At 39.9% G+C, this 19,202-nt stretch overlaps 1 protein-coding gene across 1 annotated transcript; it reads left to right on the top strand.

The window, feature by feature from the left end:
- Positions 1–446: 446 nt before the first annotated feature.
- Positions 447–18,956, top strand: CARNMT1 (carnosine N-methyltransferase 1). The gene is made up of 8 exons (XM_056848598.1): positions 447–736; positions 3,440–3,635; positions 4,797–4,960; positions 11,141–11,281; positions 14,919–15,097; positions 16,298–16,411; positions 18,270–18,373; positions 18,818–18,956. The coding sequence occupies exons 1-8, from the start codon at positions 447–449 to the stop codon at positions 18,926–18,928; spliced, it is 1,299 nt and encodes a 432-aa protein (XP_056704576.1). The 3' UTR covers positions 18,929–18,956.
- Positions 18,957–19,202: the final 246 nt, after the last annotated feature.

Below are 19,202 nucleotides of genomic sequence, written 5' to 3'. Positions count from 1 at the left end.
TCCCTTAAGAGCCCCTTTCCATTGATCATTTTAATACTTAATTAATTCCTGCTCATTCAAAAGGAACCCACAGATTCCAGTGGCAAAATTATATAATCTCTCGATCTGGAGTGGCCTAAGGATTGTGCAGCTCTATGGCAAAGTCTCCATTTCCGCACAAAGGGTCAGTTTTCGCCCTTCGGTTCAGGATTCAGCCAACGGAACAGCCAGTGTAGACGTTACGTCTCTATGGTTGGGGCGGGGAAAGCAGCCAAGTGGAAGTCCCCGCTGCGCCTGCGCAGCCTTCCCTTGCTCCTGGCGCTTGCGTGCTGACAACTCCGGCGGGGGCGGTGCCTTGGCGCTCGAGGAAAGGTGGTTGGTCCTCTGGCCGCGTTCGTTCCTTTGTGAGGCCGGAAGCGCCCGCGCGCGGCGATTCAACCGTCAAGCGTGGAGGGGACGGAAGCGGGATGTCGGTTGCCGCCGCGTGTGTCTTGTCTCCGCAAGAGCAGCTGCAGTTGCAGCCGCCGGTGAAGGCGATGCGCAGAGGCAGCCGGCCGAGCCCAGAAGGGGGGGAAGAGGAGGAGCCGCCGGAGCAGCCCGCGTGGGACCGGGAAATGACGTTTTGCGGCGAGCGGCGCAGGCGGGAACCGCAGCCACAGCGGCGACAACCCGCGGCGGCCGCAGGAACAGCGGGGGAAGAGGAGAGGCTGGAGAGGGAGCACTTCCGGAGAATCGTCAACGCCTTCCGTTACTATGGGTAACCGCGACCCCAAGTTACGTTATAGCCGTCGATCCCATAGCAGTGGCGATGCAGGGACTCGGCTTGGTGGCCTGGGCCATGACGTTGTCCCAGGGTTAAATAGCCATTCATCTTCCTGAGGAAATAAAGCGGGGACGCGGGGGGGGGGGTTCTGTGCTGGAAATCGTAGCAGTCCCACCCAGCCGCAATTCTCAGGACTCATTGCTGAGAAACCATGACAGCTAAGGTGGCATGGAGCTGAAAATACGTTTGTAAAGTAGGTATGGTAGGTATGGCCTGGCCTGGATAGCCCAGGTTAGCCAGATCTTGTCAGATTTCAGAAACTAGGCAGGGTTGGCCCTGATTAGAATTTGGATGGGTGACCTCCAAGGAAGTCCTGGGTCACTGTGCTGAGGGGGGCAATGGTAAACCACCTCTGTTAGTCTTTTCCCTTCGAAACCCTACAGGGTCGCCATAAGCTGGCTGTGACTTTACAGCAAAAAAAAAAAAAAAGGTACAGCTTGAATATCCTGGTACTTTTCTTGATGGTGTGAAGAGTAAGTAAGTGAGATTGTAGGCTAGTTGTAAGTGAGATTGTAGGCTAGTTGGTTCTTAAATTCTGATCAAATTCCAATTATTCAGTATGTTTCTGTCAGTCTTGTCAAGGAACTCGGGAGTTGTTGTTTTTTATTTTACAAGCTTTGTATGCTGACTCCTCCAGATGAGTTTGAGGTTGTTAAAAACCATTATCTTTCCATTTTATTACAGGCAGGTCAGGCTGGAGAGAGAGACTGGCTCAAGGTCACCCCACAAGCTTTATGACAGAGCAGGGATTTGAACTTGGGCCTCCCAGGTCCTGATCTGATAGTTTGACAACTACATCACTCTGGCTTGACATTGCCTGGTGATGCAACCATGTATTTCCCACACCATTATGGCAGCTCTTTTTCACATCAACACCAGTCCTTCAGGAACTTTAAATTTTGTCTTCTCTGACAAGGGATTAATAAAATGCTGGGTAGTAGAATTGATAGTGAAGAAAGTAGCTCTTCACTGGTCCTCAAAAGCTTGTAAAAGGCAGCAATAAGGTGCCTTTAGATGTTTGCTTTGAGCAAAAAATGAAGTTGCATATGGTAGTTTTTGTTTCTTTGCAATTTGACAAATCCTGGTTTGCTCTAAATTTTTGAAGTTGAATCAGGAGCTGGCAAGTTTGAATCTTGCATGCTAGCATCTCATGGGAAGATTGAAGGCTACTTCAAACATCAAGAAAATGGGTGCACACATGCATTTTGCATATACATGCCATTTTCTATAAGGTACAAGCCGTTCTTTTATTAGAAGAGTTGGTTTTTATACTCCACTTTTCTCTACCTTGAAGAAGTCTCAAAGCAGCTTGCAATTGCCTTTTCTTCTCCTCTACACAACAGATACCTTGTGAGGAAGGTGGTGCTGAGAGAGTTCTGAGAGAACTGTGACTAGCCCAAGGTGACCCAGCAGGCTTCATGTGTAGGAGTGGGGAAACAAACCTGGTTCTCCAGATTAGAGTCTGCCGCTTTCAACCACTACACCATGCTGGCTCTGTTTGTTGCATATGTTGTACTTGTGCACTCTGCAGGGTCATGTCTTTTCATTCAAAAGTATGTCAAAACTTTCAGCGGTAACAGTTTGTCTTGGTATGATAATGTGGTGTAGTGGTTAAGAGTGTCAGACTAGTATTTGGAAGACCCAGTTCAAATCCCCACGTGTCGTGGAAGCTTGCTGGGTGGCCATGGAAGCTCGCTGGGTCAGTTCTCTCAGCCTAACCTACCTCAAAGGGTTGTTGTGGGGATAAAATGGAGGAAAGAAGAACAATATAAGCTGTTTTGGGTTCCCATTGGGGAGAAAGATGAACAATTAAATATATTTAGTCTTGTGCGATAGCGAGCATAGCCATCACTTTTTACCAACACATGTAAAGACAACCTGTCAAAGTCAAGTAACGTTAAATATGGTCTTGTAGATTTAAATAGTGGTAGAATGGTTTGTGTCACTTGAGACTATGGGGAAGGGGTTCTAAGATATGTTGGTTGGAGGTACCAGGGATTGAACCTGGGTTGTCCTGTATGCAAAAATCTTGAGCCTCAGCCTTTCCAGAATTAGCAGTGAGTGGAGAAGGTTATAAGATTCCCTCCCTTATATTAAGTCTTATGGAGCATTCAGAAATGGGACTCACTCACCCACAGCCTAATGTGGTAGAGTGTGTCTTCAGGATTCTAAAGCCTTATTCTGCTATGTGTTTGCAGAAAGGTGTACATACATGTTGTCTCAAGGCCCATAACTATGCCTGTGATTCCTGTTGAGAGATCATATGTAAAGCTCATTGCTTAAGCCTTCTGCTGAAACAGATATGATCTACTCAAAATAAATTGTTCTTGGGGCCTGATGTTCTCCTAGAAAGAGAGTTGACTATTTTAAGCCTCACTGAGAAATCAGATGGGCTTTTTACTGGCTAATTTTGGCTAGATCTTGACCATAATTTCTTGTTCTAGGATATGTATGGTTCCACAGAGGGATGTAATGTCTCTTCTATTACTAATCTTGTAAATGTATAATTAAAAAACGACCCAAATTAGAATCCTGTATGAATATACAGGAACGATAGCGGAGAACTTCATTTCCCCCCTAGTTTATGCTAGTTTCTGATATTCATATTATCTGTTGTCTTTTTGTCCTTGTTTCCAGAACGAATATGCATGAAAGAGTGAACCGTACAGAAAAACATTTCAGATCCCTTCCAGTCAGTCAACAGAAATTGCTTCCTCAGTTCCTTGTTCACCTTGAAAAAATTCGCAAATGTATTGACCACAATCAAGAGATCTTGCAGACAATTGTGAATGATTGTACACATATGTTTGAAAACAAAGAATATGGTGATGATGTAAGAAATTTTTGTTTGAAAGTAACTATTTGTGCCTCTTTATTTACTCATGAATATTTAAAAAAGATATCCCCACTACTTCTTGATTTATATAGTAACTTATTTGAAGAGTCCACATAGTGCTCATGTCAAAGGTTAATAATTATGTTCTCACAAGTCAGTGTGTAGGCTAGACATTTGCAGACTATATTAGTGTTTTTGAGTAAGAGCGTTGGACTACATGGGCAGTTCAATCCTAATGGGAAGGGGGTTAAGAGGGGTTTAGAGCCGGCATGACCTCTGTGCTGGTATTAGTGCTACTTGCGCTATATAAAGTGGCACCATGCCGGCGCGGGGGCACTTATGCTGGCTCTAGAGAGCTGTGTGACACTGCACCTTGGGCGCCGGGACCAACCTCGCCAACACCATTTCCCAACTCGCACTGGCATCTAAGGGGGCATTCCCAGGGGCGGAGCTTACATTAGCTCCCAAAGTTCTTTCGGCCCGGGAACGCCCCTTTTTGCAGGTGCCGAGTTACTCCGTGGAGAGTAACTCTAGGGAGAGTTCCATGGGGATTTCTTGGAAGAGACATTTTCGGCTTGCTGTGCTGAACAGGAGGCAGTGTGGCTGTGCTGGGCCCGGGGTAGGTGCTCCTGCCCCTGCTAGGATTGTGCTCTAAGTATTCATTGTTTGTAGCATGTTGACATCTTGGCCTGGTTCTGCTCATCATTGGATAGTACACTGGCAGTGCACTATAGTAGTTGCTTGCAACTAGATTTTCCTGTGTGAAATAGGAAAATCCAGTTGCAAATGAAAACTGCGAAAACAGCCCTGGAAGGAGAGAAGTTATTTTCCAGTTCAGAAAAGCAACCCTGCCTGAAGGAGTTACTCATATCTGGTGAATGGCCTGAACTTTCATTTGGTGCTTTCCTATTTTGATTAATGAATGGTCTACTTCTTGTTTTGTCATGTGGAGCCTTGTGTTGAAAGTTAATCAGAGGGCATCCAGCTGATTTCAAGTAGGTTTCAATTACTGACCTGAGTTCTGATTCTAGAGGTGAGAAGCAAATTATTTATCAACTAACTCCCCAATATTATTGCTATTTCGTAGTATTGCAGTTACTTCATTTGCTTAGTTTCTACATTGATAATGTAGTTAACTTTTCTTTGTATTTTTATCAGGGAAATGAAAAAATTTCACCAGCCTCAACCTTTGACATGGATAAATTAAAGTCTACTCTGAAACAGTTTGTAAGAGACTGGAGTGAAACTGGGAAGTCTGAGAGAGATTCCTGCTATCAGCCAATCATTAATGAAATTGTAAAGAACTTCCCAAAAGACAGCTGGTAACTAATTTTCTGTTTATTTTACAGAAGATATGCTCAATAAAGTTCGTGTTTCTAACAGACTTTTAGACAAATAAAGCTTTGAAGTGCCATTAGGAATAATATGCAAAAATTCAAGTGTTAACTATATAATGACAAGGTGCCTTTGATTTTGGCATATCTTTCTAATATGATCTTGTTCAGAATTTAAATTCATTGGTCCAATAGTTCAATGCAAAATTGTGGTTGCATGGAGACCACTCTGCTTAGTTTTTACAAGATAAAACCTTGGATTAGTAGCAAGTATCAATTTCACGTATACTAATTGCTTTGTATTTTATCTTAAGAGGAGTAAGTTGAGATGTGAAACTCTGATTTGGCTATATCTTAACTGCTAGCGTTCTCATAAAATCAAAATTGGACTAAAAAGCTGTCTTGTCCAGCCCTCTGTCCTGAGGCAGAATGCCACAAGCAGAAAGCAGGTGCATCACTGGAAAATATAGAGCAAATGGTTCCCAATGAATCTTGCAAGAGAGCAAGCCACACCTTTGAGGAGAAGCCAAATGATGTCAGCTGTAATCTGAGAAGAATGCACAAGATGCTGTAATTTACAAAGTGCTCATTTTGTAATCCATTAATGTGAGGCCTGATTTCACTGATTATAAATAGCCAGTGATTTGTTTTCTGAGCTTCCTTATATAAAAGCGGTGCATGTGAGTCCTTGACTTTAGAGTGCCTCTTCTAATGTGTTACTTGACTCTCTTGACAGAATTCCAGTTGTGACCATAGTCTGAAATAACCAGATTTCTTCAGTTTTCCCACTTTAACTTAGCTTGCAGTCATTGCTACTGCATTATCTAGCCAACTGAGAGAGTTTTTCAAGAAGATAAAAGCTCAAAAACTCATACAAAATATAACACAAATACCCTTCCCTTGTTAGATTCAAGGCATTCAAGAATGTCTTCAATTATAGAAAAGCCTACGGTAAGTTTTTATGCATTTAAATAAAAAGGTTTTTTAATCATTCTCCTCTCCCCAGCTTAGTGAAAAGAAATTGCCTTATATTGGTGGCTGAAAGTTGTATAGGAATGTTTACAATTAAGAATAAGTGCTGAAAGCCTACCTTCTGAAAATAACTTTTCAAGCTAGCTATTCTCCATGTGCATCTGGAAGGTTACATTTTAGGTTTACTGAAATGCTCTCTTACCAGGTTACACTGTGTTCTTTTTAAAATAATTTGTATACAAGAGGAACTGGATTGCTAAATAAACTAGATTGAAAGTAGAAATCGGTTTGAGGCTGTTTTTAGAAAATCACAAAGAGGCCACTAAAAACCATAATACTGGAATATTACACATATTTTGACCTTTGACTGGCCAATGGATTCTGATGGTGCTAGAAACATTTTTTAATGGCAATTGAAAAGAATTTTGGGTTTCATAAGTGTTGTATATTCTCATTCTAAACCTATGGAACTCTTTGTTCTTTGATTATAATACGAGTTTAGCTTAGTGCTGCCAAAAAAAGGTTTCTAAGGCTGGGCATTTATTTAGCCTAATCAAGTACATTTTTTAAAAAAAATATTTTTGGAAAGTGTTCAAGAAATAAGTTTGTGTCCTTGAGGTTACAAAAGTCAAGCTGTCTCATCTTAGTTCTTGGGCTTTTTTAACATTTATTTTTAAGACTTTAATGTGCTTTGCACAACCCAAAATATTTTGTCAGACTTCACACTTTGCTTTTCAGTACAGTATTTGTAGTTACACCCAGAAACCTGAAGAGAAGCAACTTCTTTGTCTCTTTTTGCTTTTTGATTTCTATTACATTGATTTCTATTACATTTGATTTCTCTTACATATATACATCATGTATATATATGATTTTAGCTAAAAACACTTTCAATTAAATGTAAGTAATGAATTGTAAGGATTACTATTGCAATTTCTTCTAAATATTTTGCACAGTATGTTGAAGCATGAAAGTGTTCTCTGCTGAACTACTGAACAGCACTTTAGCATTAACTTTCAAATAGTTCTGTGAGCATTAGAAACTTACATTCATCAGATTTTCAGGTTTCCTGAAATTTCAGGTATAATAATTTGCCTGTTAGTTAAAGGAGAGGTTAATGAAAGAAATAAAGCATTATTCTAGCCTTTGCTAGTTTGATGTAGCTGGATTTTGGTAGCTTTGAGCCCAATCCTGAAGGGAGGGGCCAAAGCGCCTTAGGAGCCGGTGTGATCCCACGCCGGCGTAGGTGCCACCTTATCATGGAATAAGGTGGCCCCTATGTTGGCACAGGTGTAAACACGCTGGCTTCTGGGTGCTGCCGGCCCCTGCTGCTGGCGGGGAGGGGGCGTTCCTGTGTGAGGAGCTGCTGTTAGGCAGCTTCCTCACCCCTTTAACCCGGGAACGCCCCTTCGCGCTGCATCAGTGCTGCACCACCTTTTTTTGGTGGCGTAGCCCTGTTGGAGGCAATGGGGGATTCCCCCCTTTTTCTCTATTTTTATTTTTCCAAAAGCCTTTTTTTTTCTTCTGCGGTAGCTGGGAGCAGCACAACTGCGCCGCCTCCTTAGAGGCTTTCCGGCTTCCCAGACTTCAGGATTGGGCTGCCCACTTTGGAATAATCTTCCTTAGCCTGAGATGTATGTGTGGATGTCCTCAGAGAGCTGTTTCTTGTGTGGAATGCAAAGGAACATGTGTTTCCCTCTGTAGAAATAAAAAGGGCAATTCTTGGTGGGGGAGCTAATCAAATGCATTAGAAACTACTGCATCTGAATAAGTTTCAGAACACTGAAAAACTTATTAATAATCAGAACATCTCCATATGTCATGAAAATAACCTCGGAAGACAGTTCCTTGAACCTTGTTGGGGACCTAGGTGTAAGGCCGAATTTGATCTTGGCTCATTTTTTAGGGTGGCATAGCCGTTAGAGTGTTGAACTATGCCTGGAGAAATTCCTGTTCAAAATCCTGCTAATCAGGTAACCTTTCCTTTTACCCCTTAGAAGCTCCTTGATCAATTGATCTTGAGCAGCATATATCTAGTGTTGGAGGGATATAAGGACTGAAACAAATCTTGCCACTGACAGTGTAGCCTTGGGGTCCCTATTGCTTAGTAAAAATGGCATTATGTCAGTCACAGAGGCATTGGATTTGTATATTAAAAGGGGGGAAATATAGTGCGATCGAAGTTCCTCATAAAAGCGGCATTCCAAAAGGGCATGGGCTAATGAGTCAATAGAGCCAGAAGAGCAAGGGCAGATCCTGTCTGAGTATGGTATATTCAGAATTCTGCCCTGCATTACCATAGAAGGGTTAGTATTCAATCTAGCCAAGCAAAAAGCTCTACAGAGACGAGGAGTTGTCAGATAATATGTATAGGCAGGCAGACCACGTGGAGGGGGTATTCCGAAGAACTGGGATGAACAGACGCGACGAGCACGAGTGCTGTTATAATCGAGCTCTTTAATGCGCTTTTTAATTTTGGTAAAAGCTTCAGTTTTCCCTAGATCTAATAACATATCTTGTGTGAAGCCCAACAACGACAGTTTTTTTATCTAAGATTTTTTGCCATGAGGATTTAAAAGGCTCATGCTTCAGAGAAGCTAGGAACCCCTCAGTGCTAAAGCACAGTTCAAGGTGTAGTTTAAAGGCGGCTAATCAGGTAACATAGAATGACATTTGGCTAGTCATTCTCTCTGAGCTATCTCTTTGGGTGGTTGGGCGGTTGATAAAACCATGTACACCAATTTGTGCTCTATGGAGCAAGGGAAGAATAAAAATATAAAATAGTAAATAGTCATCTACTATTTGATAGCCATTTTGCTCTGTGTTATAGATTTTAAATATTCCCTTTGGCAGTGACTGCATCAGTTCAGTCTAGGGCTATTTGTATGACCTCCAAAAATATATTATGCATGGTATAGTTTGTTATGAGGAAAGTCCTGGGCTTCTCAGGAGCATTGCATAATCACAAGCAGAATCCCTTGAAAACGCTTTGTAATTAGCTGTACTGCTTACTGTGATAATAACATCGCCCTGCCCCCTTTCCCCCTCCCCCACAAGTGACCATTTCACAACCCATTTCTCAAAATGCAGTACTGTAGAATCACCAGCCAAAATCCATAAGTGTCTGAGTCCCCACACCTTGAAAACACAGCACTACTCAGAAAAGGAAAAGGGGGGAGGGAGGTTCTCCGCTTGTGCGTGATTCTGTGAACACAACACTGTTGAAACAGATGGGAGAAGACACAGTGGGGGGGGGGAGTTCTCCATTCGTCCCTGAGTCAATATTTCCTGAAACTGACTAGAGAAGACGCCTCCTTCTCTGGGCATCCTCCACCTTTTTTTCCTGCATATCAATATATTGATAAATCATCTAAAATATTAATCAAAATCACAGACTAGGATCGGGCGCTTGCTGCCCCCCCCCCCCCCCCCGCATTTGGGTGATAAATTACTGAGGAAGGGATGAGCGAGCAAACGATCCTAGCCTCCACTGCCTCTCTCTGCGATTTTGATTTAACACTATATCGGTATGCCATCGGACAAGCAGAAAAAAGAGACGCCTGTCTCCAGTATGGCTTCCCAGGAATGGCTGAAGGCTGGCTGGAGGAGGAGTTGGAGAACGGGCAAACCGGGGCATGGGAAAATCAACCCGCGACTTGACTATGCACCTTCCAGTAACCGAGATAAGTTCTGAAGAAAACTTAATTGTGGGATAAAACAGGGATTGATAAACCCAGGGAAGTTGCAGGACGGAAGCAAGCTGAGTCCCCAAGGAGGAGAACATCATGGAGAACTCCAGGAGAATTGTAAGACAAAGTAACCATGCAAAAATCCCATACATAACAAGTAGAAAATGATTAGCATTTGAACAACCTTTGTTGAACATGAAATCGAGTGAATTATTTGTTGCCAAACAATATGCACATTTTGTCATTTAATGCCAGTAGTTTTGAGCAGGGTGGATAAAAATTAATGATTTTTTAAAATGAGAAAATCAGTAAAATGCTTTTTGAGAAAAAATCTAAAGATAGTTTTCTATTTAAGATACATTATAATCCAAGTTATTCTTCATGAAATAAGTATTCGTTTTTAATTAAGTCACATGAGGCTGTATAATGATGCGATGTTTACATTTTTTGGGGGTAAATGTATTCTATTAATGTATTCACAATGTCATGCTCTTCTAGAGGTTTCTATAAGATTATTTTGGACAATTTATCAGTCTAGAAGATATTATCACAGATGCTTGGTTTTTTCAGTTCTCAAAACTGAGTTTCTGTCTGCAGTGATAACATGCGTCTTCATCACGGCAAAAATGTTTTAAACATAGAAAGTTGAGAAGACCTTAATCCCATTGTTTCTTTGCAAATCTGTGTATACAGAATCAACCCCTAGCCCCTTAAGTGCTAAGCTGCAAGAAGTTAAATGAAAAGATTGTTTGGATTGGAATAGATTTGCACAAGGAGCTAAGTGTGAGAAGGGAGGGACAAGCAGTAAAAATGAAACCTTTAGAGCAGAATACTCCACAAGTCTTGAGATCTTTGTGTATATAGCCTGAGGTTTATCATATTATTCTCTCCCTGGAGGAGAAAACCTATATTGGCAGCAGACTGAAAAAGAGTGTTGAAAACCATGATTTCAAGTTTTACTAACTAGTGATTGAAATCGTGATTGAAATCGATTTGATTTAAATCAAATCCACCCTGCTTAAGGACATGGCAAATATAATAGATCCAAGTGTTATTGCACTTCTTCCCCTTTATATTGGCTATTTCGTTGACACATGTTCTAACCTTTCTGTGTTCCAGTGGTAATTCTATTAGTTTATAAGCATTATAGCTTTTTTTTGTGTGTGCACAGCCTCACATATTGAAATGTTTTTTGACCATCCGTGAAATGGAACAAGGTTCCACCGTATGCAATCATATAGGAAGCACAAACTCAGTTTTAGGTATAGTTTCATAATGCAATGAACTGTTTCTACAGTATATGGGGGGGGGGGACCCTGAAGATGAGTATGTCTATGCTCCCAGTTGTTGGAATATTTGGCTGACTAAGTTTAGGAGAAAGTGCCAAGGATTCAGATAAAAGAGATTGAACACACTGAGCCGAGGCTGTTTACACACTGAACCGGGGCTATTTATTTTGTCAGGGATACATAATAAATGCTTAATAATTATTTTTGTTGTGTTTCAGGGACCTCTCCAAAGTTAATGTTCTTGTACCTGGTGCTGGGCTAGGTAGATTGGCCTGGGAGATAGCTATGCTCGGTTATACTTGCCAAGGAAATGAATGGAGCCTCTTTATGCTCTTTTCTTCTAACTTTGTTCTCAACAGGTACTTAATCTTACTTTTAGTTACTGGTGGTCGTACATATAGCTCTGTATTCATATATCTGTATGTGCATATAGATAGATCAGTAGCCTATGTTGAAAAATTAAGGTTAGCTCTAATTAATATACATAATGTTTTGATCACAATACATGTAATCAGATCATTGTTATGTAGTGGTGAGAGTGCTGGCCTAGGATCTGGGAGAGCCAGGTTCAGATCCGTGCTCTGCCATGGAAGCTCTCTGGGTGACTTTGGGCCAGTCCAACATTCTCAGCCTAGCCTGCTGTGAGAATACAATGGAGAAGGAGAGAATGTTGCAAGCCATTTATGGGTCCCTGTTAGGGGAAAAAAGTAGGTATAAATGAAGTAAATAAAAACATTTTAAAAGAGCGATTAATGTCAAATATTCCCTTCTCCCATTTTATTTACACAAAAGCAGACAGGTGAGTTGTATGTTAGAGCTCCTCGCCTGCAAGCAACCAAAATCTATGTTGTAAAACTTGAAGTTTATCAGCTGGCTGTTGCCCTATTGTCCAAAAACTACTGAAAGCTTTGCCGTTCATTTGGATGTGAATTGCCCCCTTGCAGCCAGATAGAGTGTGGCAGCAGAAATGTCCGTGGTGCCAGTATAATTTTATATCTTATAAAGCAAACCAAGAGATATCACCGTCCTGTGGACTATTTTGTTGATGCAGTAACAGTGCAGTCCTAAACAGAATTGCATACCTTTCATATCCTAAGAAGGTTGTTGTAACTGTCCTTAGGATTGCCTTGTAAGTTGTTTAAGGTTGGTGATCAAAATAAAGCAGGTGCCTACCAGCACCTTGAAGACTAGCAAAATGTATCTGACTTTAACTAAATTTTCAAGTTGGCTTGTATAAAGCCTTTAAATCCACTGGATTATGAATTAGTACCATATGCTCTTTTAACATATTTTGTTATTCAATTATTAGATAATATTTCATAGCTTATTAATGTGAAACTCCGGAAGACTCAACATTGCAGTACTATAATATGTTATGATTTGACCCTTGGGTAATATTATTCAGATTTTTTTCTAGCTGCTTCAGAAAAATATTTCAAAAGTATTTGCTATTGATCCATCAGTTTCAATGTCAAGTAAAGAACGTGTGCACATTTGTAGTAAATTTTTTGGTCCCATGATGACAATTAAGCACCTTTAATTTTACACATGGGCTTCAGTGTGCCTGGCAAGCTGATTCTCATTTGCCCCTCAAACAAGAGTTTGCTCTCCCACTATGCACTGCATCTCAAATTGATTTTGAAAGTTCCCTTGTTATATTAAAAAGAGGTTGTGTTGCTTAGAGTTTCTTTTAATAGAGGGAAAGAGTGGAAGTCCTGCTTGATGAATGGAAGTATCTGTACATATTTCCAGATTGCAATCTATGTCTTGTTATTGAAAAATGGTATGCCACTGTGACACTAACTGCATTCCTGAGAGGAATGCCTGCGCCGGCAGCCACGTTGCCTCCAAAGACCGGCGCAGGCATTCCTCTCAGGAATGTACTGTTAGTGTCACAGTGGCATACCATTTTTCAATAACAACAATTTATAGGGTTGCACAGGAGATATGCCACCTAAAAGGTGGCGTATCTCAGCAAAAATAAAAAGGGGCATTCCCAGCCCGAAAAGGCTTTGGAGTCCACCTAAAGGTTACTCCTCCCCCAGCCCGGTGCCAGAACCCCCCAGGAATGCCTCCAGGGATGCCGGCATGGCCTTTGACAGCCGGAAGGCCCCGTCGGTGTCCTGGGGTGGTGCTGCCGTGGCAGTGCCCCGCAACCAGTGTCAGGGCCTTCCCGCCGGCGTTTGGGCCACTAACGCTGGCGCCTTCCTGGCCTCCTAAGGACTTTCGCCCTTAGACCTCAGGAATGCGCTGTAGCTCTGTGTCTAGTTCCTCTTCCACCTTTGTGAAATGTGTTACATGATGTAATTGCATTGTGCATTTCCTTGCCTCTGCTGAAGGGGGAAAAGGTGGGGAAGACACAACATAACGTTGCATCACATATTTCACTACTATGTTTAATGGGAGAGGAGAGGGAACTACTCACAGGGCCAGTGTTCTTGGTGATGGCCCTGTATTTTTAGTTTCTTGCTGCATTATTGATTTTCTACATGAAGAACTTCAGAAAGCTGCACTTTTTGACTTCCATCAAGATTTGTCCCTGCGTTTTAAGTTTTTGGGAAAATGTCTCCTAAAGACTGAATTTCTTAGATGTATGTACATTTTTTGTGCATGTGAGGTGAGTATTATCAGTAATTAGCATTTCATATGTAAGTTATAATTTGATTATTGCTTTACTGTTTTCCTTCAAGTCATTAATCCTTTTTAAAATAAAGACCGAGGGAATAGAATGCTGCATAGTTATCTGTCGACTATATTTAAAATAAAAGTTAAATAATTGTTTAGTTGGGAGTTTTTCCTCTATATTTTATACTACAAAGGCCTCCTGTCTTGCTAGTATGGGAGGTCTAATTTCTTAGCCATTACCAAGCATAAACAGATATAAGAGCAAAAGAAACAAAAAATAACTTAGGACTAAGAATTAAGATCTGTTTTCCTAAAATAAGCAAATAGCTACTAGTAAATGCTATTGTTGTCACATTCTATGACACTTTTGCTTCTGTTGCAAAAGGTGCAGTAAGCTAAACGCTAAGAAGCTGAACTATGAATCAGCAGGTCACTGGTTTGAATTTTTCCTATGCCATGAACTCCTTAGATGGTGCTAGGCAAGCCATGCTGTCTCAGTCCCCATCTGTAATATGCAGTATACTTTAGTAGGGGCTACAAGAAGATAATGTTTACGGGCTTTGAATGCTTGAAAGCACTGTATGAAGTCTTATGTTGCAATATATATAAAACGATAAAAGCCAAAGCAGCCTTGTTGAATACTACAAGTATCATTTAGCCTTTTTATTAAGAATCTTTGATTTGAGTGTATTTTTAAGTTAGTTAGGGAAGGCTTTTTTCTTCCTAATTACTTCTTTATAACTGTTTGTTATATGTTCTCAAACAAGGAAACTTCAGAGGGTGCATCCAGAGTGAAATTGCTGAATTAGTATTCCTTAAAGACTATTTACTCTCAAGGTCTTAAAAGGGAGCCAGGATTCTTCATGCACAAAAGGTGCTATTATCTCGCATATCCTTCTGTAATTTCCCATTGTCTCTACTTATCTTCTGCTAGGCTTTGTTAATCTTACCTTGCCTGTCTGTCAGTAGTTGGGAATTACCCTCCTCAACTCTGAGTGACCTGTTAATATTGTAATTAGATCTTGTTTCAAACCAGCCTGTCTTTAAAACAGATTCCCCCCTTCTGTTTGTTGTAAATACAGAAGTATCAGGCCAATGGATTTATACTCCAATGCTTCTGATGAAGTGATCTCATGAAAGTTCATGCTGTAGTAAATGTTATTAGTCTTTAAGGTGACACTGGGCTCCTGTTTTATTTTGCTGCTACAGACTAACCCATCTGGAATTAATTTTGAGCTTGTTATATCTATACTGGTGAGAATCCAAGCTCAAAAATATTAAATATTCCAGTCCAGTCATTGCAATATTGTAATGTTTTCAAGATTGTCTTTGAAACAATAAGGTGAACCTGTTTTTAATCATATATTACAGATGCTGTGAAACAAATTCATATAAACTATATCCCTGGATTCATCAGTTTAGCAATAACAAGAGATCAGCTGATCAAATACAACCCATTTATTTTCCTGATGTTGATCCTCACAGTCTTCCTTCTGGAGCAAATTTTTCTATGACAGCAGGAGATTTTCAAGAAATCTACTGTGAGAGTAGTAAGTAGAAAGAAGAGAGAGAGAAACTTTAAGGATAACGTTTGTGAACCCACTTTGTACTTGCATGCCACCTGCAGTAACTAGGATGCTGTATGAAACAAATCTTCAGATTATGTGATTTTTTTAAAGAGTTTTATTTGTTTATACTATTAAACAAAACTTTTAGCCTTTGTCATGATTTTCTTCTGAAATTTCACTTGATAATTAGACTTTGATATTGTCTTTTAGTATTTTTTTAAAAATTAAACATAAGGAAATGGTCTAGAATGTTTGGTTTGTCTAATTCAAAACCAGTGCTGATTTATGCTGAACTCACACATGATTGGATATTGTGCTATCGCTATGCTAAAGCAGTCGTTCACAGGGAAATCCATTTGTGAATTACTGCTGTAGCACAATATTACTCAAGTGTGGATGCAGTATTCAGAGACGTGGAAGATATTAGCACAGATGTGTTTTAAGTATCATAGTTATTTTCTAGAATTAACTAATTAACAGTTTAGTTACTGAAGAGGGCTCTCATTGAGAGACCTTTCACTGATGCTTCTATATTAGAAATGTGAAGTTATAACTAGTTCTGATTAGTGAAATGACTGCATATATTTTGGAGAAAAAATAGTCTTTTAATGTCCATTTATCTATTTCCAAAGTACCCCTGTGGCTATCTAAATTTGGAAAAATGAAATGGTGAGATTGCGACTGAGGATTAGTTATAACATCAGCTTGACCAGTAAGGAACATGACAAATGGAATAAGCAGTGGATTATTTGCACATAATCTGTGCCTATCCATCAGTCACTCTGTCCTGCATGATCTCCATCTAGAATCAGTGTTGACGTTATGCATTCTGCACTTGTCATTGCCACTCTTTTAGACTCTTATGCAACATTTTACATGTTATCTGTGATCAAGTTTGGGCACCTTACCATATGTAGAGGCCTCTGCCTGCTTTATAGGCCAAACACATACTTGTAAGGGTTAAAGAGGTAATGTTTTAAGGTCATGTAATTTGCTTCTATTTTAGTAGCAACAATCAGAGGGTTAATCTGAGGGAGGCCAAAACCAGCAAATAACCTCTGGGGAATGATAGGAATTTACCTCTGCTTTTGTATTAATAAGCATTATTTGTATATATTTGTAGTACACTTGCAGCATAAGGGTTGACACCTAGATATCTTTCTTTTTTATCTCACTGTACAGACATATGGGACTGCATAGCAACCTGCTTCTTCATAGACACGGCACATAATGTTATAGATTACATTGATACAATATGGAAAATACTCAAGCCGGGAGGAATTTGGATCAATTTAGGTAATTTACTGTACCTTAGGGTGACCTTGTCTAGCAGAAGAGAATATGTTTTCCTCCTTCAAAGTTAAGAGTAGCGGGAGAATCTGAAGCTTGATCTGAAGACCTGCTGCATGAATACAAACTTTTACGGCATGTACAAATTGGTTTATATAGGTGACATTCGCTGTTGTCTTTTAATAATTGTAAATAAATGAATATTTTCAGGGTATTTTCTCTTGGTGAACATAGAATAACTTTGGTAAGTCTCTTTCTATTATAGAAAGCCAGTGTAGAGTAATAGTGTCAGACTAGGATCTTAGAGACCAAGGATCAAATCGATGCTATGCTGTAAAGCTTGTTGACCTTGGGCTAGTTACTCCTTCTCAGCTAACCTCCTTACAGGGTGGATGTGAAATGAGAAGGAGAATCATGTGCACTACCCTGAGATCCTTGAAGGAAGGTTGAGATAAAATATATAAGATAGATAACAGTGGGTGAGGGAGACTGAAGACCTCCTCACCAGTTCTGAATTGGCTGGAGTGCCACGTCAAGATGAAGGCTGTTATTCTTTGTTGTAGATAGGTACTTTCTTTTTTGTATTCACACAGGTACATACTGTTTCTGCCCTGCTTTCCTGTCCTTGCCATCAATATTAACTTAGCTGAGATCTGTTCAAGCCGCTTGAAAAAGAGCTCATTCTTGGTATTGGTATCAAAGGGTGCTGATCAAACAAGTCCTAGTAAGGATCTGTATAAAGCTCTCTGCAAGGAATGCATTCAAAGCTTTATTCAGCCTTAGTCTAATTGTGTAGTTTATGCTTACTATCCCTGACTGGTAAAAATGGAAGTGGCTGCAAAACACAGCCTGGTTCTAGCTGAATTATTAGAGATAATGTAACAGCCAAGGTAGAAAATGGGAGAGGGTGTAAGGTTCTTTGTTGCTGGCCTGTTCAGTGGGATGCTTTGTGAGTTGGGCTGCATGGAACATATGCTGCTAGTTTTACATTATCTTGATTAGTTTCCCATTGCAGTCTGGGCCCAGGACTAAATCTGAGTCCAGGAATAATCAAGGACACCCCACTACCATGAACCTCTCCTACTTTCTGAGATTCTGTGTATGGCTATGCTGGGCAGCACATTCCTAGCAGGGAAGTTACAGAATTCTATCCCCTGGAAACTTTGCTCTGTCTACTTAATGCTGACATTTATACCAGCCAACAGCTGCTTTTTTGTGCTAGTATTTGTTCCAGAAGTGATTTCTGATAATCTAGTAACACTTACTATTTTATTTCTTCTGTTTTTGATGTATGGCGATTCAATTTTATGTTGTGGTTTTATCAACATAATATAGACAAATTATTATAGACAAATAATGGGCAGGATCCAATGTGGTGTTTAGTATGCAAGGGGTTTGTGATACTTAGGAGAGCTGATCTCCCATGCTACATCATTACCTTTGAAACTAATTTCATTTGAAACTCAGTTTCAAAAGCAATTTGCCATTCCAAAGTGGGTATGTTTGGGTGGTGGGGAGTGAGAATAAACTGAAAAGCACCTTAAGGCTCACTGAAGTCAGGTCTTAATTTTTTGGCTTCTGGCCATGTCTCTGTGAGATGTGGCTTCCAACAAGTGAATTTTAAATAGTGATACTGTTTTTTAAATCCATTTTGTAGAAATTGACCCTAGATCTAATTTAAAAATCAAAATATCATTGAGCTGGTGGCAAAAATTTTAAAGCAACTAAAAGCTGGTTTTGCAATATAGTGTTAAGATGTGTCCTTGACCTATGGTACTTAAAAGGCATATACAATTTAGAAATGTTAGTGTCTGAGATTGGTTGAATAAAAGTTACTGACCCTCTCTTGAACTTGTGCCCTTAGGTCCTCTTCTTTACCATTTTGAAAACTTAGCAAATGAATTATCTATTGAGCTGAGTTACGAGGACATAAAAAATGTTATAATACAATATGGATTCCACATAGAGGTAAGGATTTATATACTTAGTACACTAACAGTGCAATCCTAAACCGAGTTACATCCTTCTAAACCCACTGGATTCAATGTAGAAAGGTGTAATTCTGTTTAGGTTTGCTCTTTAAAAATAGGATAAAACACTGTAAGTTTGAATTCTGTCTGTCCTATTAAGTGTTATATACTGTCAATACTGTTTATCCTTGTACTCTTGTGATGCTACCCTAATAACATTTGTTTCTGATTAGCCAAATGTTTTGGATGATATTTCTGGTCATCAAGACAAATCAGGGTGCATGCTAGCTTAAAGATAGTTTTTCTGTTATTTGTCAGAGGTGAATACAGAGTTTAAACAATGCAGGTTACTGGTGATACCAGACAAATATTGCAAGTGATGTGGTAGGACAGAAGAGACATTTTTGCTAAAATTAATAAAATGTTGCATTTTTATTTTCAGGTGGAGAATGAATCTGTTATGACAACTTATACTGTGAATGAGCTGTCCATGATGAAATATTATTATGAATGTGTGATGTTCGTTGTTAGGAAACCAGAAAGCAGTATATGAAACATGTCATCCAGGGAAATGCTGGCTTTTTTTTTTTTGTTAGCACAAGTTGCCCTCTTGGTGATGACTGTACACAACCCTATATCAGTGGTGCCTTCTCATTCCTCATGGAATGTTGCTGTTGTCTTTTTTTCTTTTCTTAATATGCCCTTTGATCTCCAGTGTACTTCTTGATAGTTGTATTCAGGTAATGAGCACAGAGTGCAGATATTCATATGCTTTTTTTGTTTTCATTCTGACGAGGATGACAATTTTAGTATGCCATAATTTACAT

The sequence above is a fragment of the Euleptes europaea genome, chromosome 4 (genome assembly GCF_029931775.1).
Source record: "Euleptes europaea isolate rEulEur1 chromosome 4, rEulEur1.hap1, whole genome shotgun sequence".
Lineage (NCBI taxonomy): Eukaryota > Metazoa > Chordata > Lepidosauria > Squamata > Sphaerodactylidae > Euleptes > Euleptes europaea.
This window is presented reverse-complemented; position numbering and strand designations above follow the sequence as displayed.